Raw genomic sequence first — 22,511 nt, 5'->3', positions numbered from 1 at the left:
GGGCCTGGGCTGGTAATAATTGATATCGTCTGGTCTGGTCTGGTCTGGTTGGGGTTCGGGTCGCGGGGTCGTCTTGAACACGGAGAGAGGATCGACCACCTCACCCATAGGTCCCTTCGTTGGGCCGTTGCCGTTCCCAGCCAAAGAAAGACACGGCGGCGGCGGCGGCGGGGAGGAAGGGATAGACAGTCGGGAGGAAAGGAGGGGGAAGAATTCAGGTAAGGTAATGGGCACAAAAAAGCCGGAATAGAGAAAAAAAAGGTCAAGGCGCAGCTTGTTTCACGTCGCGATTCCGTACCGCCGGGAATGGGCGAGAACAAGACGACAATCTAGCCGCAAAATGCTGGAACTAAGGTCCAGGTTGGGTATATTTGCGGACGCAGCACGCGATGGATACACGATGTCTCCCCAATGGCGGCCGTCCACAGCTCACAGTCCACAATCCACAGTCCACTGCTGACCGTGCCGTGCCTGCAGTGGAGCGGTCGACTGGAAGGCGTGTCGTGCCGTGCGCGCAACCGGCCGGGCTTGCTTTGGGCTTACACTAGCGGGCCCTTGGTGCCCTGTTGTCCGGCGCCAAGTTAGTGGGGGCAAGCAGCGTCAGCCTGTTGTCAGGCATACTGTATCCGTACCTTACCAAAACGGGACCTGATGCAAGTACATGCTACCCCATACATTCCGCTTTGAGGGCAGTGAGAGGTATACATTCGTCCATGTCAAGAAAAAAACAAGAGAGACAAGAAAAAGGCCGTGGCATGGAAGAAACCGACCAGACATCTCAATGCAAACGATTGGGAGCCTTCTCTGGTACAGTCTTACGGAATCGATGCACACTAATGCGTCTCATTCGGATGCAACGCTAATCCTGGGGACTCAGCAAGGAGCCGCGAGGGGAAAGTTGCCTTCCTGGCCCAATAAGGCAGGCAGGGAACCAAGCAGGTAACGTTCGCCCAGAATCTTGGACGCCTTGAAACTGGGGAAGCCTACTTACAGATCTGGTTCGGGTGAGGGGTTGGATGGGACCTTTAGCAGAGCACCCATCCTGCGTTTCGACGAGACATCGAGAAACGAGACAAGCACGCCAATCCACTACATAATAGATATATATCATCTCATACAGCCAGAGAACCCTCGCCGGGGCAAAACGCTTGCTCTATTGCCAGAAGAAAAGACTAGAGAAAGCCAGCCACCTTGGCTCGCCTTGGGTCTCTTCAGAAATCGGAACGTTTTATATACAGAGTATTCTTACACATACCGAAAAAAACGGCATGCTCGGCTGGTTCGGCCACTTTGGACTTCCCCCTCATATCAGTCATAAGGTAGCAAAATCTACCACCCAAAAAGGGCCCCCCTCCCCTCGAAACAGCAGACATATTCCACCTCGTTAGGAGGAAATCTGCCGGGCAATATCAGCCCGGTAATAGATAAGAGAAAGCGTTTTCGTGCCCAGTCACAAAGTGGGAAAAAAGAAAACCCAGATCAAGTCCCACATAATTTAACTCCCAAAAAGACAAGCCATGGCCATTGAGATAACAAAGCCAATAAAATATCCAAAACGCCTTCCGCTAGAACGCAAGGAATTACGCACTTCGCATGCCTTTTCTCCAGAAAATCGTTCGTGAAAGGAAAAAGTTTCCACCCCGCCCCATGTCGAGCAAGTGAAACCCCCCTCTGGTTTCACCATATCCAAGGAGAGAAGGAAACATAAGAAAAGAACTAAAAGAAATGGATTTCCCGGTTCGTTTCTCGGAATTAGTTCGACGACGCCTCTCGTGAAAGAGTCCGAGAGAGGCCGGCCTCGGCCCACCACTCGTCGGGGATATCCTCTCGCCGAGCAAGGTTGCGCACAATGTGCTGCATGTCCTCAATGCCGCCCAGAAGCTCGAGGAGACCATCACCGCCACCGGGGACGGCTAGGCCGGTATCGCGTACGATATCAGCGTACGAACGGTCACCGCCGCCGTCGCGAACGGTCCGGTGAAAGCGCGTGAGATGGTTGTGCTCCATCTCGTCATCCTCGTCACCCTCCGTCTCGGAATTTTCACATCCCGACTCGCACGGAGGCTCGAATGGAGACTCTTCAGCCGCATCTGGGTTAGTGAACGAAGTTCTGGAAGAAGCGGCGGCAGCGCTTTGGGAGGTCGTTGCCGAGGCGAGAGCGGAAGCAGACGCAAAAGAAGACCCCACGCTCGGTGGTTGAGGGTCGGGCGTCAGAGTGGACAACAAAGTGTCCCATGCATTTTCTTCAGGACTGAGACTCCTGTTGCGGTCACCCAGGCCGTCGACTGTGGCAGAGGCCGGGCCCGCACCCGGGGATGGCTCTGGAGCTGAAGCTGGAGCTGGAGCTGGGCGTGGAGCTGGACCGATGGTGTACGGTGGCGCCCGCGCGGTGCGGCGGCGACTGGGACCCAGGGCTGGCCTGGTCTCGGTAGCGAATCGCGACTCACGCATCTGGCGCATGCTGTTAGCCATGCGGATCCGATGAAGGGCCGCAGGAGATCGTGTCCCGGCGCGAGACTACATCGACAGTACCAGTTAGTTGTTATAGTTCTTCAGCTGAATCCAGGCATTTCGCACCTGGACTAACGATGTAATGCGGAGGGGTAAGTGGGTGCATACAGGGTGATCGGGAGCTTGGGTAGACCTGATGTTAGACACCATGGTATACTGCTCGGCCGGAGGCGGCCGTCCGAGCCGCCTCTGGGGCAAGTAGTCGGAATCAAGGCCCGGGCCTATGGTAGAGGGGAGAAACCGAGACGTTTCATAATCGAGGTTCTGAGCTCCGGCATGCAGGTGGGCCCAGCGCTCGCCAAAGAGGGCAACGACGCGGTCGTCCAGTATTCCCATGCGACTGGCGACGTCGCGCAACGCTCGGCGTCCGGCTTCCGAGTCCGGTCCCATGTCATTGTTGTCGCCCGTGGCCGAGGCCGCCGAGGTTGAATCGGGCGATGACGAAATGCGTCTAGGTGGCGGGTCGTAACTAGTATACGCTGCAGTAGCGTCTAGAGCGCGACGGCGACGGTCACGGATCTGGTCGGGATTGAGCCGGACGAGGCGGGCTCGACGGATGGTTGAGCGCGCTTGCGCGGGGCTCTTGTCGGCTGCGGGTCGCAATTGGGTGTCGGATTCGACTGGCGGCTCATACAATCTGATAGGAGGAAATGGGCAAGTTAGCGCACAAGGCCTTGCTGACTTGGCAGGCGCGCAAAGGAAAAAAGTTGCCGTCTCGATAATACAATGCGAAATTGATGAAGAAACGATGCGGCGCGGGTTTGGCGGCCAAAAGCCGACAAACGCGCGATGAAAAAAAAAGGATCGCGGGGGATAAGCGTGCGCGCGCACGCGCGCAACGACCGAAGGGCAAAATTAAGGTGGGCAAAACACGGGGGTGTGGAGGAGAGGAGGAACTTACCGAAGACCCATCTTCCTCGATTTTGGTCGCAAGACAAGGCTTGAGCCGGATTCCTGCGAAATTGAATGCGCAACGAGGGTGAAAACGAAGACGAGTGCAGTCGCAACAACGGGTGCGATAGCGTTGACTCGTCAATCGATGGGAATTCGATGTTGGGGTTGATGCACCAACGTGTCGATTCGGACCCTCGCACAGGAGTCGTGGGGTTGCGGATGATTTGAAGGGAGAAAGGAAGAGGCGGGCGGCGAAAAATGCGTGATTGCCTTTTTGGACGCGGCTTCCGTTCTCTACACAGGAGGCTACGGAGGGACCCCTTGTTGCTCCAGGCGGTCCGTAGGGAGCCTCCGCTAGGGGCTGAGTGGCTTGGGAGTATTGGATAAATGCATGCGCTAAGATTTTTGTGCGGTTATGCTTAATCAATCTTGAGTTTATCCGTACACTGCAATGGACTTGCTGCGCTAACGGCACTAACGGCCACAGAGCCACTCAGTGTGCGGACGAATTAAATGCCATAACTTTTATCGCAGCTGACTTACGGAGTATATGCACCTATCGGGCAAGCTTCTTTTACAGCGTAGGGGCTCTTGCTGGGCCCGATCGGATCGATTCCAGAGGGAAGGAAGGAAGCGCTAAAATCGACAGGTTCAGGCTCGGCAAAGTTGAACCTAATCCGAAGCCTTGGCAGGAGAGAACGAGAGCTTCTTTCCCTGCGAACGACGTGAGTCACGTTCCAGGCTGCACGCTGCCCTGCATACTGCACAGTACTGCTCGGTACGTGGAAGTCGCGACGTGCCAAAACGAATCGACGTCATCAACTGGAAGCCACGGGTCCACCTTGCAGTAATTGCAGTGCCGACCGAGGCAGGTGCGTTGAGGTGTGCCGGGCGTCATGAGATTCATTTGACACCATCGTCCCTCACTGGATCCTCAACTCGTGGTTCTGCTGCAAGGTGTCGCGAGCGGCCAGGCAACGGTCAACCGTTCCACAACATGACAGTGGAGCGGTGACGGCGCTGCTTACAAGTGTCTGCGCGCACGCCAGCGAAAGACAAGATAAGGCAAATTAAATCAAACAGAAGAGTCGGAGTGAGAGAGAAACAGACAGAATGATTGACCTCGGACTGGCTCGCATTGGCCGGCTGCTGCAGCACACACCGCAGACGTGGAAGGCGATCCACGTCGCCGGGACCAATGGCAAGGGCTCGATATGTGCGTCGCTGTCAGCCATGCTCAGCGCCAGCGGCGCGTCGTGCGCGCGCTTCACGTCGCCCCATCTCGTGGATCGCTGGGACTGCATCACGGTCGACGAGAAGCCCGTGCCCGAGACCGTGTTCCGCGCCGCCGAGGACGTGGTCAAGCAGCGCGACAGCGACGACCGCGTCGGCGCCACCGAGTTTGAGCTCCTGACGGCCACCGCCTTTGAGATCTTCCACCGCCACAGCGTCGAGTTCGGCGTCATCGAGGTGGGTCTCGGCGGCAAGCTCGACGCCACAAACGCCATGCACCACAAGGCCGTTACCGTCATCGCCAAGATCGGCCTCGACCACCAGTCCTTCCTCGGCACTACCCTCGACGACATCGCCCTGCACAAGGCCGGCATCATGCGCCCCGGCGTGCCCTGTGTCGTCGACGCATCCAACCAGCCGTCAGTCCGCGCCGTCATCGAACAGCACGCGAGGGACGTCGGCGTTGAGGTGCACTACCCCAACGTGGCCAGTGTTGCCGAGTCTCTCTCAGGGGCGGGTTTCGAGCCGCACCAGATCCAAAACCTGGCTTGCGCCCATCTGGCCTTCCGTCTAGCACGTCCCGACCACGACAGCTCGCTGGCCGGCCTTCTCCCAGCAGTCAGACAGCTGCAGTGGCCGGGCCGGCTGCAGATGCTCGACATTCGCAAGATCACGGACCGCCAGCCAAAGGTCCTCCTAGATGGGGCCCACAACACCCAGTCCGCCGAGGTCCTGGCCGCCTACGTGCAAAAACACCTGCGCGCACAACAAGGCCAGCCCGTCACCTGGGTCCTGGCCGCGACCCAGGGCAAGGACATGGACGGCATCCTCGCGCTGCTGCTCCAGTCCGGAGACCGGGTGGCCGCCGTCCGCTTTGAGCCCGTAGACGGGATGCCCTGGGTCAAAGCCACGGACCCGGCCGAGATCCTGCAGGTGGCGGGCCGCCACGGCGCGGACCCTGCCGCCGGGCTGTACAATGCGGGCGACAGCGTCAAGGATGCCCTGGCCTGGGCGTCGGCGAGCGCCGCCGGTGGTCCCCTGGTCATCGCCGGCAGTCTCTATCTGGTCTCCAGCGTCCTGCGGCTGCTCCGGGCCTCGTAAAGGTAATGATATAGGATAAAATAAATAAATATCGGTCAGCTCATCAGGCCGTAGAGGGGTTTCAACAGCCCTAGACGGAATAGAATTCGCAGTAGTTAGACGGCTGAATAAAAGACTACGGAATTCGTTTATATACTTGGATATATATCAACTATAATTTTAGCAAAATCTATTCAACTTCATTACTCAATTCATCGTAATTTAATATATCCCGGAAAAGCTGTCCAAAATGCTGTCTTTTCTGGCCGACGGATTTGAGGTTTAAATATCGGTTTTTGTTCCGGCTTGGGCACGGTTCATCCAGGTGGCTTTAGTTCCAACCTCACTCCATTGATCCTCGCTATCCTCTCAACCCCCGGCAAGAATAAACAACAAAACCCGTCAAAGACCAAAAAGGGCATAAATAGAAACAAGCCATCATGCCCTCTCCTCCACCAAACCACCTGGTCGTCGTCTGCGGGCATGCCATCTGGACCGACGGCCCGGCGAACGGCTGGGACGAGCGCGAGTGGCTGATCGAGAGCTACAAGCGCGGCGAGACCCCCACCTTTATCGAACACATCCGCGCCGGCGTGCGCGTGCTGGCCGGCGACGAGCGCGCTGTTTTGGTGTTTTCTGGGTGGGTGTGAATATTTTCTTTTTCATTGTCTTGCTATTTCGATTCCAATTCTTTTTTTTTGGGTTTCTCCCTCTCGTTGTACTTTGTTCATAAATCATGAGATGATGTTGCTTGCTTTCCGTGCGAATTCATTTGCTTATTTAACCCGGCGCCGTCCTCTCCCTCCAGCGGCCCGACGCGCAGCGAGACACAGCTGTCCGAGGCCCGGAGTTACTACAACCTGGCGGCGGCGAACGGCTTCTTCGAGCTCCTCCCCCTTGCTAGTACCAGCAGGATCCTGCTCGAGGAGCGCGCGCTGGACTCGTACTACAACATCCTCTTCTCCGTCGTCGAGTTCTGGCGCGCGCACGCCGCCTGGCCCGAGCGCCTCACCATCGTCAGCCACGCCTTTAAGCGCGCGCGCCTCGTCGACGCCCACTGCGCCGCCATAGGGTTTCTCCCGCTGGACCGTGTTGGGTTTGTCGGCATCAACCCGCCAGGGGTGGGGGAGAGCCGCCTGCCGGAGAGCACGGGGGTGTCTGGCGATGGCGGCGGCGCACATATCTCGCGGGAAAAGGCCGAGGCTATGCAGGGCGTCCAGCTGGTGGTGGGCCAGTGGGCTGACGACCCCCACGGCGTGGGAGAGGCGCTCGCGGGGAAGAGGCGCGCGCGGAACTGCTGGGCCGTGGACCAGCGGCTTTTCTTCAGCGAGGAGGAGCGGGTACGCAGTGGTGTTGGCACTCGGGTGCTGGGCGATGGGAGCGAGGCACTGGGAGATAACGGAGTGACGCCTTGGGGGACGATGGGGGATGATATAGAGGCTAGGTAGTAGCGTAGAATCACAAGCACGCAGCCAAAGTAACAAAAACACCACGCAGTCGGTCTGCATCGGGTGGGACCCGCCCCCTCTAAATATTGTGGTCAAGATATCAGATCTTGGAAGCCCGCTGTTCGTCGCTCGCAGTCCCGTCCGCCGCCGCAGCAGGGTCGCCCCGGCCCGCGCTCGCAACCGCGTCCACGACGAACCGGATCGAGTCCTTGACCATTGCCGGACTAAACGTGTGGCCAACGCCCGGGTAGACGCGGTCGTCGACCGAGATGCCCTCGTCCTGGAATAGAGATCCCGTCGCCTCCTTGAACCACTGCAGGAAGGGCTCTGAGCACCGGTACGGCACTAGCTTGTCGTCGCCGCCGGAGCAGAGCAGGAACTTCTTGCCGCGCAGACGGTCGTGCAGCGCCTGCCTCAGAGCGTCGCCGTTGTCGGCCGCTTCTGGTGGCGACGCCGGCGCTGTTGGGGCCGGCACGCTGGACGTCCCGAACAGGATGCCCTTGGGGTCCGCCTTGCGGCACGACTCTACCAGGGCCAGCGGGAAGTCGCGGCTGCCGAAGAAAGACGGCGCCCCGTCGTCTCCGGTCCCTTCCCAGGCGGAGAGATATGTCGCTCTCTTTGACTTTTTGGCCCGGTCCGCGATGAGATCTGTTTGGTGACTTTTGAGCACGTGCAATTCTTACTCGGGGCATTGGGGTGAGACTCACACTGGAAATCAGGGCAGCCCACGACGACTACACCGGTGCGCACCCTCGGGTCGGCAAACATTAGCTGCCACACGCTGTGGCCTCCCAGGGATATCCCGAGTGCCACATGGTGGTCGATTGTCCTTGGCTGCCCTCCATCCTCGCCATCGTGGAAGAGATAGCTGCCTACCGAGTCGCTAGGGCAGGGTCAGCATGCCTGGCTGCCGAAATGCATACACACGGAAGGTGAGAAAGAGAGAAAAGGGCGGGAAACGCACAGCAAAACAACCTGGTCCGCCACTGTGCCCGCAATCGTGCCAAACATGTCCTGGGCGTGAGTTTGGTTCCCCTCGCGCCAGGCGCCGTTGGCGGGCTCGTGCACGAGGCGGGTGCCGTGGTTGCGCTGGTCGAAAGCCAGGGCGATCAGGCCGCGACCACCACCGCCACCGCCGCTAGAGGACACATCTGACGACGCTTCACCGGTGGCGCCGCTGGCGGCGTTCTCCTTCCACCACGCATCGACGCATCGCGCCGCAATGTCGGCCATGACCTCCTTCTTCCGCAGGCGGGGGTGGTGCAGCCACAGACACGATATGCGTGACACGCTAGACGTCGCCACCTCGTCGAGTCCGTACACGTCGACGAGCAGCCCGGCCATGTGCACCGTGCGCACCGACACAGCCGGCGGCGCGGGGATCGCCGGGACCACGGTTTGTTCTTCCTTGGTCATTTTTGTGGGATGTGATTGTCGACACGAAGTCGTTGTTTTTTCCCCTTTTGCCAAGCCGGCTTCACCTTGGATGGATTGCAGCTAGCACTTGGCCGTGCTTTCCTACCCAAGTATTCTTCTTACTGCGCGACTGGGGATCGAAATGGTGAATAAGAACTCCAGTTGAAGCAATCCGCCGTGTAATCACACACTGATGGGACAACACAACAATGGCTTAAAAAAAAGGTGCCTGAAAGGCTGAAACTAGGACAGGCCGGGGTACCCCGCGATCCCACATGGATCCCCACAGGGGTTCGAAAAGCTCCATCAGCCAGATCGGAGGTCCCTGGAGGGGAGGGCCTTCAAGATCTGCAGCAAAGCTAATGACGAGAAATTACCACGGAAAAGCGATCCATCAGGCACCCAAGAGTTACTACATGCGGCTTCCAGCTCAGCAACAAAGTGACAGCCAAGCAAATCGGCCTCGCGCCGTTCCCATGTTAAATCCATCTCTTGAACGGCTGAGGGGATACCTAAGTAGCCGCAGCAGTAGCCCCAAAATAGATCCGACGAAACGACGTCACTATCCCGAGGCCCTCCCCCCCCCCAAAAAAAAGACCGAAAACCGGGAGAGCGAGTCTGCCTGAAATCGCGAGGCGTCCAATCTGTCTCCGCCTAAGGCAATTGTACATGTTCAACCTTACGCATGAGACAACCCAAAACAGCCCACCTAGCGCGCCAGGCGCCGTCGCACGGCACAGAAGCAAGGGCCTCCAATCGCTTAAGTTTTGTTTTTCAAAAGAAAGAAGAGAAAAAGAAATGAAAATTAGTTCAGACGACAAGCCATGCTAAGTGGCGGGGCAGCAGACAGGGGCAGGGATGTTATTTAAGCATTTCCCTTCTTTTTTTTTTTCCGGGACGCGTGGTCTGATGATGTGGACATGCTGTTCTTGCCTTCCATTCCTGGAGCCTTTCTCTTCTTGGTACGTACTTCGGTGCCTAAAAAAAAACCAGAACCAAGGAAGAGAGAAATGAAGGGCGGCAAAATACAAGAAGAAGAAGAAAAAAAGGAGGCAAAAAAGCCTTTCCGTCAGTCATCGTTCCCTCGTTTATTAGCTGCGCGCGACTACTGCGGAATAATCACTAGATCAACTTAGAGAGACGGCTGAAGAAGCGTGCGTCTTCACGGGTAGTGAGGCTGGAGCCTTGGTATTCTGCTTTGCTTTGCCTTCAGCGTCTAGTCACTGAGTGGCAAATAATGAAAAAGAGAAAAAAGAGAGAGAAGAAACGAAGAACCCCCCTCGCGTAAGAAGATGTATGTAAATACCGTAATATCGACCAGATAGCCAACCACAAGAAGCCGAGGCCGAAAAAAGGAAAAACAGCCCACCGTGCAGCTTGCAGCTGCCTGATGTTGATGTTCCCACCCAAACACACACGTCAAGTTCTCGGCGAGTCGCGCCTTTACGACCGTGCCCGAGAGCAATATATTCTATGTGTCTTAGCAGGAGGCTTCTGCGTTATAGGGTAGACGGGGATGGGACAGCAACAGCAAGGTAACCCAAGTAATACACACATACATACATACATACTGTGCAGGCAAGGAGAGGGACGGCAAGGCAAGGCGTGGTGGAGAGGGTGCATCCCTACCTACCTAGCCATCCTCTACCTATCCTATCCTAGAAATAGACACCTAGACAGAGCGTGAACAAATATAGATACAACTCCTAAGACATGCGCTGTTAGATAACTAATTTTGTCAATACTTTATACATATTCCATAATAGAGACGAGATGGTAAGAAGTAGGTGAGGTGAGGTGAGGTGAGTGGATAGAGAGAGGTAGATAGCTAAGTAGAGGTAGGGATAGATTGCTTCCCCCAACAAGCAGAAAAGCCGCGCATGAGTTGCGTGAAGTTTGATTTCATGACTTCGTGCCAACAGACAGACAGACAAATAATAAAGCTGTAACATTTGTGTGTTGCGAGGGAAACAAACCCCATCCGCCCCCTCCCCTCCCCTCCGCCGAACACACCCCAAACAAACCCCCAAAAGACGAGACGAGGCAAAAGGAGGTAGTAAATATCCTCGAAAAACGTTTCGCAACCTAAAAAAACGCCATATTCCCTGTCCTAAAATCTACCTTGGGTTCGTTATGTATTTGGTATATCTCGCCCCGCCAGTGTCCCAACGCCGATTCAAAAAGACTAAAGGGTAAAGAAAAGCCAAAGGTGCCCGCCGGAATCGCTCAACCAGCCCGAAAATGTCAAACTCCTCGTCCATGCTATGCTCATCTGTGGTCGACAAAATGACAAAATGAAAAGAGGGGGGATCATGTTCGAATGCAGATGAAGGAAAAAATGCAAGGAAATCTCAAGATGGGACTGCGTGTCGTACTGAGCCGGTATGGGGGGTGTCAGGGTTGCAGGGTGAAGATGGCACAGCCTATGCGTCGGTCGGAAATGCTTCCTAAATCATTGTTGCGGCCGCCATAGGAGCCTGAGGCGCAAGGCGCGGCTGCAAAGCCTCCTGGAGCTGAGCAATCTTATGCATCATTGACACCGTCTGCCGGTTCTGCGCATCGACCTGCCGGCGCAGCTCCTCGTTTTCGAGCCGCACTCGCTTGATCTCCTCACGCAAGTCCGCGCCCTCCTCGGGCTCGCGCTTGCGTTTTGGACCCGCCGCAGCGTCGCTGGCCGCGTCATCGGTCTCGCCCTCGGTTCCGTTTGGCGCCCCATTTTGCGTGTGCACTCGCCGCAGATGCTCGTTCAGGTTCTCCAGTCGAGAGAAGCCCTTGTTCGTGTGGCGCTTGCAGTTGACGTGCGGACAGTTGAACGAGTTTTTGGGACCGCCGTGCTTCCCGTGCACCTCTCGCTCGTGCCGCAGCAGCCCGCCCGAGTATGTGAAACCAGGAAGCTTCTCGCAACCTATGGCGGCGCACTTATATGGGCGATCATGCTTGTCCATGTGTTTGCTGTAACACCCTGTTAGTCGGCGCACACACACACAATGTACAGCAGCAGCAGCAGCAGCAGTACCACGACCACCAGAGGGGCAGGGGCAAACTTACTTCCACTCGCATTTGCGACCAAACTCCTTCATGTCTTCGCTGCACCCCGGCCAGGTACACACATATTTGCCGTCGATATTTTTGGTCACCTCGCGGTCCGGCTTCGGTATCGCCTTGATGCGCTGGGGCGTTGTCGCGGTAGGCGAGTCCTCTTTTGACAGTGGCGGAGCACCGAGGTCGAGACGGGGCTCCGATGTGTCAACGAAGTTGGGTGGCGGAGCATTAAACGTTGCGACCGTGGCCAACTCGTTGACAACAGCGTCTGTCGGATCTGAGAAGCGGTCGGGGTCGGGGTTAGGATCGTGGTGGTGCTCATCCATGGGCGGATAGTTGCCATCGTGGATAAAGTTGCGAGTCTCGAAGACGACGCTCATCTTGCCGGGAAACACGTCGCCGTGCGCGACGAAGAGCTCCGGGCCTCCGCTGAGGATAGCCAACTTGGAAAGCGCAGGGAGGGACGGTTTGCGACGAAAAAATGACGGAGAGCAGGCCCAGACAATATATGAACTGGACGAGCCAAATGGAACGCAGGGGTACGTGTATTCAAATATTCCACGCCTCACGGACGAGGTCGGCGTCTTGAACCAAGCTCTTGGGTAGATGGGTTTGAGAAGGGTCCTATTGTGGAAGGCGGGAGAATTAGGAGACGTGCCTGAAAATTGAGGTGGGAGCCCAAAAACAACAGGGCAGGCAGACAAGGCAAGGTCTGGGGTGGCGCAGCTTTGACGCCTGACGACGGCGGGAGTGGGGAAGGAAATGTGGGGCCACAGAGCTCAGCTTTGTCATCAGAGCCTGACACAGCGAAGCTTCCAAGAATCTGGGATTACAACTTGCCTACACGTGATTGGTCCGCGAGTGCATGATGTAAGCTCAACTGGTATTGGTTTTGGTGTCTCGCTCACTACCTGCACATATTCGTTGTAGCGTAGGTAGGTTGGAACCGTGAATGGAATGGATTGAGATCAGTCCGGAAGATCCTCCTAGAGTCGCTCGACATGGCCCGAGGCGGGCTGCAGGCCTATTAGTATTGTCTCTGCGACTTAGGCAGGCAGCTGGCGTGACTCGATTGGAGCTGCCCGACTCGATACGAAATGCCAGGGAAAGGAAGTGAGGCAGCCGTGAGTCACAAGGGTTGACGGCTCAGGTTAAGTTTACTGGCAAGGCTGCAGCCTCCCCTCCCCCCCCCCCCCTCCCCAAAAGTGCAAGTCCAAGCCGTCCTCCCGCCAAACCCGCACTTCGGGTCGTCAGCCTCTCGGTCGCGTTCTTTCCGACCGTCGCCCCTCGCAATGCAGGCCCAGAAAGATGCAACGAGGGCCAGTCGGCAGCTCGCTTCAGGCCAGTTCTGCACGTCAGACCTGGCAGTGCTTTCGCATTTGTTTGGCAGCCACTTCCATGTTTAAGATTTAAGATTCAGCAGGCAGCCGGGCGCGGCCCCTATCCATAATGAAAGGTATGGCGAATCGGTAGTCCTACCCGCCCTCGCTCGCGCCGAGGCCGGGCGGGCTGCGGAGGTAAGGTGGACAAACCTGGAAACGAAACCCGTCCTCTGCCAACCAACAACAGGAAGGCGCCCGGGTTTCGAGTATTCCGAAGACATCGATATTGAAGCCGCTCGGTGTCGGCCAACGGCGTCGAGCCGCAGGCAGGGGGGCGGGCGGGCGGGCGGGCGGGGGGAGGGAGATATTAGCCAACAACACAGAAAGTCCCAACTCCAAGACGTGCAGACGTCAACGACGCCATTGCTTGAAACCGTTTTTGCTGCAGAACCCGCAGGCTGCAAGCTTCGCCCCGGGCAACAATTTGTCCCTTGTCCTGTGGCTGGCCGATAGTGTGTAAATGGTTCCTTTTGACGCGTCTGCACAAGACGTTGGGGCCTTTCCGGCCCCTGGAACTATGAAAACCAAACGTCCAGTGTCTGCCTCCACCTCGAGCCTTTTGGAATGGAATGGAATATTGAGAGGACGTTGGAGGCTGTTCAAGGGGTTACCGGTCGGTATGACCCGGTATGACCCATATTGAGTAGTATAGCACAATCGTGTGCTACTAGCACCAAGACTTAGAGGCTTGGGTGGCTAGAAAGACAGGGGTCTGAACAAAAAGTCCCGATGAGGCCTCAGAATCCAGACGTTTGTTTCCGTGTATCAGCATGAAGTAAGTCATAGACAGACATGGCATAACCCAGACGGCTGTCGGGCCTCTTGCCGCCTGCTGCAACCGAGCGGGTAGGACTTCCTTTCCCCAATGCGTCGTTCAACACTGCATCGCGTCTTCCGAGATTCACGCCTAGCCCGCCAAGGGGTGCCGCAGATTTCCAAGCACTGAGGACTTTGGGTGTGCAGAGTAAAAGGTGAGATGCGCCTCACGCTTGCAACTCAATATCAACTAGTCACAGAGCGCACCCTCCCGCAACCTAGGTAGTGTGTCGATGAGAAGGCGTGCACCGGCTCCGGTGAGTCACCCGGAGTCACTGAACCCCCGTCTCTGATGTCAAAGAAGAGAGAAGTGAAGTGAGAAAAGAGGGTGCCTGTCGCTTGCCAATCGACGCTGACATGGCTCGTGATACTCGGCCAAGGTACGCGATTTGGACAGATTGTGGAGTGCCTAAGATTGACAACGACACGCTTGCGTATTACGTCGTGGGCGCCTAGGTAGGTCCTGACTGTCCCGAGGCGACGAGGCCCTTGGTCTCGCCGTCAGTGTTGGTTGTTCTCGGGCTTGTCAAGAGGCAAATTGCATTGTCGCTTCATTCCATTGGTCGCTGTCGAAGACGGCGACTCAGCAATGTAAGGGCGGCGTACGTTCTTTTTGGGGGGGGGTTGACGGGCACGGCACTAGAATTCCGATTGTGTAAAAGAAGAAGAAAAAACAACAGCCCCATTTTGAAAAGCGCCCCTCCCCCATTGAATTCAGGTTCTAAATTGCCTCGAAGCCTTGGATGCCAGGAGGGCAACGAGGCAACAAGGCATAAAGTGCTGACCATGAGACAGCCCCCCCTCCTACCACCACCCCACACAAAACAGCCAAAAAGAAACGCCAACGCCGAAGTCGTCGCCTGACGCTACGTCTGCGGCAGCGCGGCTAGCTAGCCAGCCAAAAAAAAACCCCCCAGGGTCTGTCAGACAAGTTAATTCCACGCCTGGACGTCACCCACGGCCCGAAGTTCGGACCTACCCATCGAAAAGATCTTCTCTGTGCCATCGTGCCATCAGCCCGCATCTTACTTCTCACCCCGCATTTACACACACACACGCATGTTAACTGACCACCAAACTTGGCAACCTGGTATTCTGTCATAGACCTGCAAAATGAAACCCAACGAGGCCTTGTTCAACCAGAAACAGCAGCCTCCATATATCGCCTGCCCATGTCAAAAATGGGATGGAGCACATGCAAGAAGGAAGTGCTTACTTTACTGGGTACTTACCCCCCCTGCTGCGTAAAGGGCGTAAACGGCCATGCCAATGCCTTACTACGGTAGTTCTTACGGCAGCTCTCGCGGGCCCGTGATTGGTACGATGATGATGAGGCAGGGCTTGAGTCTGCTTCAGGAAAGGAGCGCTCGGGGGCAGCTCCCAAGCTAGTAATACACAGCATGATAAGAGGCCGAGATGACAAAAACAAGAGGAGAACGACTTATTACACGCAATCTAAGGTGACCCCACAGCCGGAGGGTAAGGTAGGTTTTAGGGGATGAGGTGAGGAGAGACATTGCCCAGGGCGGGGACCATAAGAAGGCAGCGATGGTACTGCTGCTGCTGCTGCTGCTCCTTGCTGCGAGCTGTACTAGAGTTACCATTTGCGGCCCTGGCCTGCCTACTTTTGGAACCTGTTTCACTCGACGAAAGAGGAAACAATTTTTAGCGACCATGGCGACGACTCTCGAGCTTCCGGAGCCGTTTGCGAGCATCCCACGCGAGGTGCTGACCTTTGGGCCGTCGCCGATCCAGCACCTGCCCCGCATCTCGCAGGCTCTCGGGGGCAAGGTCAACGTCTACGCCAAGCGCGAGGACTGCAACTCGGGCCTGGCCTATGGAGGCAACAAGACACGAAAGCTTGAGTGAGTCTCTCCTGTTCGTTCTCGTTCTCGTCACCCACTCCCGCCTTCCTCCTCTCCCCCACCCCCACCCTTTTATGAACCTACCCTTCCAGTGAGTCGGCACAGGCGATGTAACACGGCATGCTTCCCCCACCCTTCTAGATACCTCGTGGCCGAGGCGCTCTCCCAGGGATGCGATACGTTGGTCAGTATCGGCGGTGTCCAGTCAAACCACACGCGTCAGGTGGCAGCGGCGGCGGCCAAGCTAGGACTCAAAGTTGCGCTGGTGCAAGAGCACTGGGTCGACTGGAGCGACGCGGGCTACGAGAAGGTTGGCAACATCCAGCTGTCGCGGCTGATGGGCGCCGACGTGCGGCTCGACCCGTCGACCTTTGGCATCGAGCACAAGCCGACGCTGGCGGAGCTCAAGCAGGAGCTGGCGGCGGCCGGGGCCAAGCCGTACTACATCCCCGCTGGGGCCTCGGACCACCCGCTGGGCGGGCTGGGGTTCGCGCGGTGGGCGTTCGAGGTGGCGGCGCAGGAGAAGGAGCTGGGCGTCTTCTTCGACACGGTCGTCGTGTGCGCCGTCACGGGGTCGACGATGGCGGGCATGGTGGCGGGCTTCAAGCTGGCCGAGAAGGCGCTCGGGGCGCGGCGGCGGCGCGTCGTGGGCATCGACGCGTCGGCCAAGGTGCAGCAGACATTTGACCAGGTGCTGCGCATCGCAAAGTTCACGGGCGCCCGCATCGGGCTGGCCAGCGACGACGACATCACCGCGGCCGACATCATCCTCGACGACCGCTACCACGGCGGCACCTACGGCATCCCCGACGCGCGCACCATCGAGGCCATCAGGTTCGGCGCCCGCACCGAGGCCTTCATCACCGACCCCGTCTACGAGGGCAAGAGCCTAGCCGGCATGATGGACATGATCCGCAATGGCGAGATTGCCGACGGCAGCAACGTGCTGTACGCGCACCTCGGCGGCCAGCTGGCCCTCAACGCCTACTCGACTCTTGCATGAGACTGGAAGCTACCTACTCCTCGGGTGGCCGGGCAGATGGGAGAAGACTGGTCAATGAATAAATAGATGGGTAGGGTGCTAGAACCTGCGAGATTTGCCAGCAAGAAAGGGTCCGTTTTCTCTCTTGCTGCATCTCCTCGGCCATGTCGTGTTCCATGTGCATGTGGGTTGGGACGAGGTGCAAATCACCGGCATCGAGTTAGTAATAGGTGCATGTCCTGTCCAAAAATGCTCGAGTTGGGTGGTGGCACAACCTCTACCTAAAAGCCTAGAAGCTTTCCATCCGGATGGAGGGAGGGGTTGTGATGAGGCAATTTTTCGGTTGACTGAGCTAGCTCTTTCCTCCTTGGGTTGCATCGCCCTCATGCAGTCAGTCCCATGGTTCTGGAGAAAGGACGACTCCGCAGTCGATAGCGGCGGGCGGGCTGTTCTTGCTGCTCCGGGCTGCAGAGTGAATGATCCGACGGTGTGAACTATTCCGGAGGTTAATTGAAATCCAAAACTCAATTCGAATCCACTCTCGGGTGCCCCAGTAACCCTTTTCACATTCGGCCTGCGAAATCTTTTTTTGCTTGCCTTGCTCGCAAATATCCTCTTCCCTGTGCTCCCCCTCCTTCACCTTTCCCTCCTTCACCCCTTCCCCCTTGGCTCTCCTTCCTGACTGCCCGATCTTCATTTTTCCTTGGTTGCTGGGTCCAGAGTTTTGGACCCTCCGACCTCGGCCCACATTTTCCCACAACCCTATCCCGCTTGCTGAGAGTGAAATTGGCTTCTTGGAGGCCATCTCGCAGGTGCTGGACCAGACCTGAGCCCAGAAAAGACGGCTAGCACGCGCTTCCATTGCTTGTCGGTCCCAGTATGGCTCAGGATGCGTCTGCTGACGGCCTTAAGGCGGCCTTGGACGAGGTGGCTCGGCTGGAGGACGACAATAGACGCGGCGATGACCCCGAATATGAGGTTGAGAGAGTCGAAAAGGTCTACAGGTGTGTCTAGTCCCGTCTTGAATAACGAGAAGGAAAAGGAGAGAGCAAAACTCACACAGCCGTGGTGCCCCTGACAATCAGGAAGCTCGATCTCCGCATCATTCCGGCCTTTTGGGTGCTCTACTTCCTCTGCTCGGCCATCCGATCCAACATTGGCATCGCCCAGACCATGAACCAGAGCGCCAGACACGACCTGATGTCGGTGCTTGGCATGAACGCCCGAGACACGTCGACCGCCCTAGCCCTCTTCTACGTGTCGTATGTCATCTTCGATCTCCCCTCCAACCTCATCATGAGCCGGCTCAGCCCGCGCGTCTGGATGGCCCGCATCGTCTTCGCCGTCGGCGTCATCGGCACCTGCTTCACCGCTGTCCAGGCCGCCTGGAGCGTCAAGCTGCTGCGCTTCCTGCTGGGCGTCGTCATTGCCGGCATGTGGCCCGGCATGGCCTACTATCTGACCCTATTCTACCCACCCTCGCGCACCGGCAAGCGCATCGGCATGTACTTCACCGCTTCCCAGGTCTCGGCTGCCGTCGTCGGCCTCGTGTCTGCCGGCTTCCAGCAGATGGACGGCCTCGGCGGCCTGGTCGGCTTCCGGTGGATGTTCCTCGTCTACGGCCTTTTGGGCGTCATCCTCGGCGTAATCCTTCTCTGGTGGCTGCCTGACCGACCTCTGGCGCCCGGAGAGACGCGCGTGAGGAGCTCCTGGATGAAGTGGTTTCCCGCAAGCCCCGAAGCTCTCAAGGGCGAGGACGCCTTGGTGCACTATCACGACCTCCGGAGAGTCTACCATTCGCGCCCCTGGAATCTCAAGGACCTGTGGCACGTGCTGATCGACTGGCGCCTGTGGCCCTTGGTGCTCATGTATTTTGGAGTTGTTGGCGTCGGAATCGGCACTCAGCTGTACGGGAACGTCATCATCGCCTCCATCGATCCCACATTTACTGGTGTGCAGATCAGCCTGCTGTTCGCGCCGATCTGGATGGTGAGAAATTTTGGTTCATGTGTATTGATTTGACAGGCAAGCTAACCGGTAGTTAGATGGACTTCTGTGCAATCCTCCTGGTTACCCCTATTTCAGACAGGTTCCACCGGCACCGTGCCGTCTTCTTTTCCGCCGCTGTGTGCATCCAGATCGCCGGCCTCCTCACGGTCACCTTCGCCCTGTCTGACCGGTGGGCCAGATACGGTGGACTACTGCTGATTGGATTCGGACTGGGACCCACGGTCCCGATATGCATGACGTGGACAAACGAGATATTCCAGAGACGCCACGGCGAGGTCGGCGTCGCAGCCGCATCTGCCTTGGTTTCGGGCCTCGGGAATTTGGGGAGCATCACCACTACCTACGCGCTGTACACAGGATGGCCAGAGGACGCCGTCAAAGGGCCGCACCAGTACAGACGGAGCAACTTTACCATGATTGGGATCCTCTGCCTCAGCATTGCTAGCAGCATTGCGATGACCATTCTCCTGCGGATCTTTGGGAACAAGCCCAAGCATCACAAAGTCTCGAGCAGCAACAGCTCGGCGGTTGATTCTGCAGGCGAGTTTCAGGACGGAGCCGCTCGCCGCGAAGCCGAGCAACGGGGATTCAAGCGCATGTGGTGGAATGGTCGGTCTTAGTGGTGCGGATTGGGGGGCTATGCGGGTGACAGGTGTGGTGTCACCATGGGAGGTAAAGGGGGGGTTTTGGTCGATTCAGCGGTAATCGTCCCGACCCCTGAAAGGTTCGTTTCTCGACTCTCGTTCAGCAACTATATTCGGACCACTTCCGACATTTCGGATACACACGTCTTCGATTCATATCCCAGTCTGGGGTTTTACATGCGTCTTTTCAGACGAGGAAGGGTACGCACGTTCCCGCCCCGTCTCCATGGCGATGGGCTGGCTGGGGAAACTGGGAACCCCTCGGAAAACAACAACGAGGCTAGACTACTCGACAGCGACAGTGCCGCTACGCCATCGCTGGGAAACGGCGCAATGCGAGACTCCGGGTGCGGACCGGGGCGACAATGCTTCTGCGCTATCGCCTCTTGGTCTGATTTACTGGGAGTCGGGGAGTGGTAAATGTCTGGACTTTTTATTGCAATTTCTTTGTGGCTGTTTGCTTTCTATGATACCCATCCGTGTTTAGATACGCTGTCGTAACCGAGGTTCGTCGCCACTCGACAGCGAAAGTGCTTTTACGCCATCGCTGGGACGGTGTGTTGGGCCGAGACGTGGCTAGGCGAAAATGCTGTCGCGCTATCGCCAGGGCCGGTCTCGTGGGCGTTGGTTTTTTGTTTTTTGTAAGAATCTGCGTTTCTGTCTCTGGGTAAAATCCCCATTTCAGGATGAGAGATTTTTCGAGAGAAAGGGGGGGGGGTTTTGGCTGTGTCGCTCGTTTTATAACTATATACAGCCGTCTTCTGTTCTTCTGTTGCCTGGCTAGGTGGAGTAGACAGGCAAACAGACAGACAGACAGAAAATCGAGTCTCTTCCCCCAAACTCACGTTACTTGCATTGTCGTGCCTGTTTCAGAATGAGTGCCTTGATACAAGTTGAGAGAGGAGATATACGTAAGCCTTGAGTGAGCGGTATTAATGAAGTAAGTGGCATAGGTAAGTCCCTTTTGCATCCAAATTCTCTATCGTATTCTCAACTATCTTAAGCAAGAAGGAGCGTGTCATGGACTACGTTGTGTATCATGGTGCAGCACAGTGTCGAAATCGAGAGTGACACTTGGTAATGTGTACTGCACTTTCATGCCCTACGAACCCCTCCCTGAGACACGATGAAATCGGCAGGAATATCGTTGTTTGGCTGGGAGAATAGATGGCAGAGGAAAAGGGCAGCCAGCCGGACATGAGTATATGGCACGACTTAGGGAATGGAGAGTCAGAGTCAGAGTAAGAGTAAGAGTAAGAGTAAGAGTAAGAGTAAGAGTAAGAGTAAGAGTAAGAGTAAGGGTAAGAGTAAGAGTAGGAGTAGGAGTGATAGTGGCCCGAGTGTTAAATTCTCTAGTCAACTCATCTCTGCCACTCTACAAAGTCGCACACATCGTCCCAACGTGTCGGGTTTGGTTGATCATGATTACAGGTGATACATATGATCAATTTATGGTATAATTTTGGGGTGTCACTATATCATTGCCAGATATGCTCTCTCTCTCTCTCCAATAACCAAATGATTTATACAATACAATTTATTAAGATAGACAAAAAAAAGATGAAAAGAAACAACAAAAAAACCTCACCGCCCCTTAGAACTAACTACACTTAGCATAAATACCAAAAAGAAAGAAAACGAGAAAGAAAAAAAGATTATAGCCACAATCAATCAGACTACGCTCCCGGGAGCCAGCGACGGTGCCTTGCGGACGCTGTAGACTCTGTGAGCGAGCGATTTGCGAGAGAGACTGCCGCCGCCGCCGACGCCGTCGCCGGTGGAAAAGTAGCTAGTGTCCTGATACCTCGCGCTGCTGCTGCTGCTGCTACTGCTCTTGGCGCCGACGCGGACGGAGAACCAGAAATTATAGACACAGAATAGGACGCTCGACGTTACGAGCACGAAGGCCTCGACGGAGATGGTGATGATGGCCTGCATGTGCCACTCGCCACTCTGCTGGGCGTAGATGCTGACAAACGTGGCAATGAAGCCGGCCAGCGAGTTGAGCACGAGCGGCAGGTACAGTTTATTCAGCAGCCACACGTAGTTCTTGCGCCAGCGGAAGGCCAGCCAGCCCACGCCCAGCAGGCCCATGCCCATGCTCACGGTGCCGACCACCAGCGTCGAGGCGTTGGCCGCCGACCCCAGCGTGCTGTCCTCGCTGGGGTCTAGCGGCCCGCTCATGAACGAGCCCGTCATGACGATGAAGCCGATTAGCAGGATCCACGTGAAGAACGACACCAGGATGTTGTGCAGCCGCGGGATCTTCTCCAGCGCTAGCAGCATGTTCATGTACAGCGTCCGCGAGTCGAGCCTGCTGCGCCGCTGCCTCTTCTCGCTGAAGTAGTCCGAGTTCGGCCGCGAGACGCTCCCCAGGTTGGTGGTCTGTCGCGAAGGGTTGGAGAAGCCGGTTGTCTGCCGCGACGGATTAGAGAATCCCCCAGTGGTTTGTCGTGACGGGTTAGAGAACCCCCCGGTGGTCTGCCGCGACGGGTTGGAGAAGCCATTGTCTTGTCGTGATTGTGCAAGAAGGGGCTGCGTGCTGACGGCCGTGGCAGACGAGTCGGCCGAGTTTGAAGGCGAGTGCTTGACCTCTGGAACCGGCGGTGATGACCGAGGAGGTGACGACCGAAGGGCTGACTTAAGGGGCAACGACTGGAGAGGTGACCCTTGGGGGGGCGCCGGCCTTGGTGGTGAGCCTCTTGGCGGGGGTGGTTTAGGAGGTGATTTCCTAGGAGGTGATCCTCTAGCAGCAGGTTCTCGGGGGGCTGAACTATCAGGTACCGGTTCCTTGGCGAGTGATTCATCGGGAGGCGATCCTTTAGGAGGCTGCACCTTGGGCGGACTGGTGCTCTGGCGGTATACACTCTGGCGGTATACACTACTTGACCGGTCTACTGTGTCGGGGATAATCGTATCTGCACTGGGGAAACTCGAAGGTGCCTGATTTTGAGACGGAGCCGCATCCCTACCCAACACAGGGTTGGAAGAGACCGGTCCTTGAAACGAAGGGATAGGCGGTTGCGGATACGACTGTTGCGGATATGGCTGTGGTTGCGGATACGGCTGTGGTTGAGGATGCTGCTGCAGTTGACGATACGGCTGCTGTTGAGAATATAGCTGCGGTGGGTGATACGGCTGCTGTTGCGGGTACTGCTGCTGTTGCGGGTACGGCTGTGGTTGGGAAT

General features: G+C 56.7%; 9 protein-coding genes across 9 annotated transcripts; 4 read left to right on the top strand and 5 right to left on the bottom strand.

Annotated features, from left to right (window-relative positions):
• Positions 1-1,431: 1,431 nt before the first annotated feature.
• Positions 1,432-3,814, bottom strand: B0T26DRAFT_177838 (uncharacterized protein). Its single transcript, XM_060433599.1, has 3 exons — positions 3,413-3,814; positions 2,620-3,148; positions 1,432-2,517 (listed from the first exon to the last, which is right to left on the bottom strand). Exons 1-3 carry the CDS (start codon positions 3,421-3,423, stop codon positions 1,753-1,755), a joined length of 1,305 nt encoding a protein of 434 aa, XP_060301445.1. The 5' UTR covers positions 3,424-3,814; the 3' UTR covers positions 1,432-1,752.
• A 216-nt stretch (positions 3,815-4,030) lies between these two features.
• On the top strand, positions 4,031-5,949 carry B0T26DRAFT_698596 (Mur ligase). The gene has a single exon (XM_060441435.1). The coding sequence runs from the start codon at positions 4,519-4,521 to the stop codon at positions 5,737-5,739; it is 1,221 nt and encodes a 406-aa protein (XP_060301444.1). The 5' UTR covers positions 4,031-4,518; the 3' UTR covers positions 5,740-5,949.
• Positions 5,950-6,158: 209 nt separating this feature from the next.
• B0T26DRAFT_635922 (uncharacterized protein) lies at positions 6,159-7,166 on the top strand (the record flags this gene model as incomplete). The annotated part of the gene is made up of 2 exons (XM_060436775.1): positions 6,159-6,358; positions 6,527-7,166. The coding sequence occupies 2 exons, from the start codon at positions 6,159-6,161 to the stop codon at positions 7,164-7,166; spliced, it is 840 nt and encodes a 279-aa protein (XP_060301443.1).
• Positions 7,167-7,266: 100 nt separating this feature from the next.
• On the bottom strand, positions 7,267-8,582 carry B0T26DRAFT_639553 (uncharacterized protein; the record flags this gene model as incomplete). The annotated part of the gene is made up of 3 exons (XM_060437146.1): positions 7,267-7,814; positions 7,874-8,049; positions 8,131-8,582. The coding sequence occupies 3 exons, from the start codon at positions 8,580-8,582 to the stop codon at positions 7,267-7,269; spliced, it is 1,176 nt and encodes a 391-aa protein (XP_060301442.1).
• Positions 8,583-11,029: 2,447 nt separating this feature from the next.
• Positions 11,030-12,004, bottom strand: B0T26DRAFT_640177 (uncharacterized protein; the record flags this gene model as incomplete). Its single annotated transcript, XM_060437205.1, has 2 exons — positions 11,030-11,534; positions 11,631-12,004. The coding sequence occupies 2 exons, from the start codon at positions 12,002-12,004 to the stop codon at positions 11,030-11,032; spliced, it is 879 nt and encodes a 292-aa protein (XP_060301441.1).
• A 3,492-nt stretch (positions 12,005-15,496) lies between these two features.
• Positions 15,497-16,690, top strand: B0T26DRAFT_638898 (tryptophan synthase beta subunit-like PLP-dependent enzyme; the record flags this gene model as incomplete). The annotated part of the gene is made up of 2 exons (XM_060437086.1): positions 15,497-15,687; positions 15,829-16,690. 2 exons carry the CDS (start codon positions 15,497-15,499, stop codon positions 16,688-16,690), a joined length of 1,053 nt encoding a protein of 350 aa, XP_060301440.1.
• Positions 16,691-16,729: 39 nt separating this feature from the next.
• On the bottom strand, positions 16,730-17,681 carry B0T26DRAFT_177781 (uncharacterized protein). The gene is made up of 2 exons (XM_060433598.1): positions 17,267-17,681; positions 16,730-17,163 (listed from the first exon to the last, which is right to left on the bottom strand). The coding sequence occupies exons 1-2, from the start codon at positions 17,529-17,531 to the stop codon at positions 16,769-16,771; spliced, it is 660 nt and encodes a 219-aa protein (XP_060301439.1). The 5' UTR covers positions 17,532-17,681; the 3' UTR covers positions 16,730-16,768.
• A 6-nt stretch (positions 17,682-17,687) lies between these two features.
• B0T26DRAFT_177777 (major facilitator superfamily domain-containing protein) lies at positions 17,688-19,528 on the top strand. Its single transcript, XM_060433597.1, has 2 exons — positions 17,688-18,658; positions 18,715-19,528. The coding sequence occupies exons 1-2, from the start codon at positions 17,843-17,845 to the stop codon at positions 19,297-19,299; spliced, it is 1,401 nt and encodes a 466-aa protein (XP_060301438.1). The 5' UTR covers positions 17,688-17,842; the 3' UTR covers positions 19,300-19,528.
• A 1,466-nt stretch (positions 19,529-20,994) lies between these two features.
• On the bottom strand, positions 20,995-21,900 carry B0T26DRAFT_636284 (uncharacterized protein; the record flags this gene model as incomplete). Its single annotated transcript, XM_060436814.1, has 2 exons — positions 20,995-21,691; positions 21,815-21,900. Coding segments are annotated over 2 exons (783 nt in total), but the record flags the coding sequence as incomplete, so codon positions are not given.
• Between the last annotated feature and the right edge of the window lie 611 nt (positions 21,901-22,511).

This window comes from Lasiosphaeria miniovina (genome assembly GCF_030549165.1).
Source record: "Lasiosphaeria miniovina strain SMH2392-1A chromosome Unknown B0T26scaffold_2, whole genome shotgun sequence".
NCBI classification, from domain to species: Eukaryota; Fungi; Ascomycota; class Sordariomycetes; order Sordariales; family Lasiosphaeriaceae; genus Lasiosphaeria; species Lasiosphaeria miniovina.
Note: the sequence above shows the minus strand (reverse complement) of the source record. Positions and strands in the feature narration are given on the sequence as shown.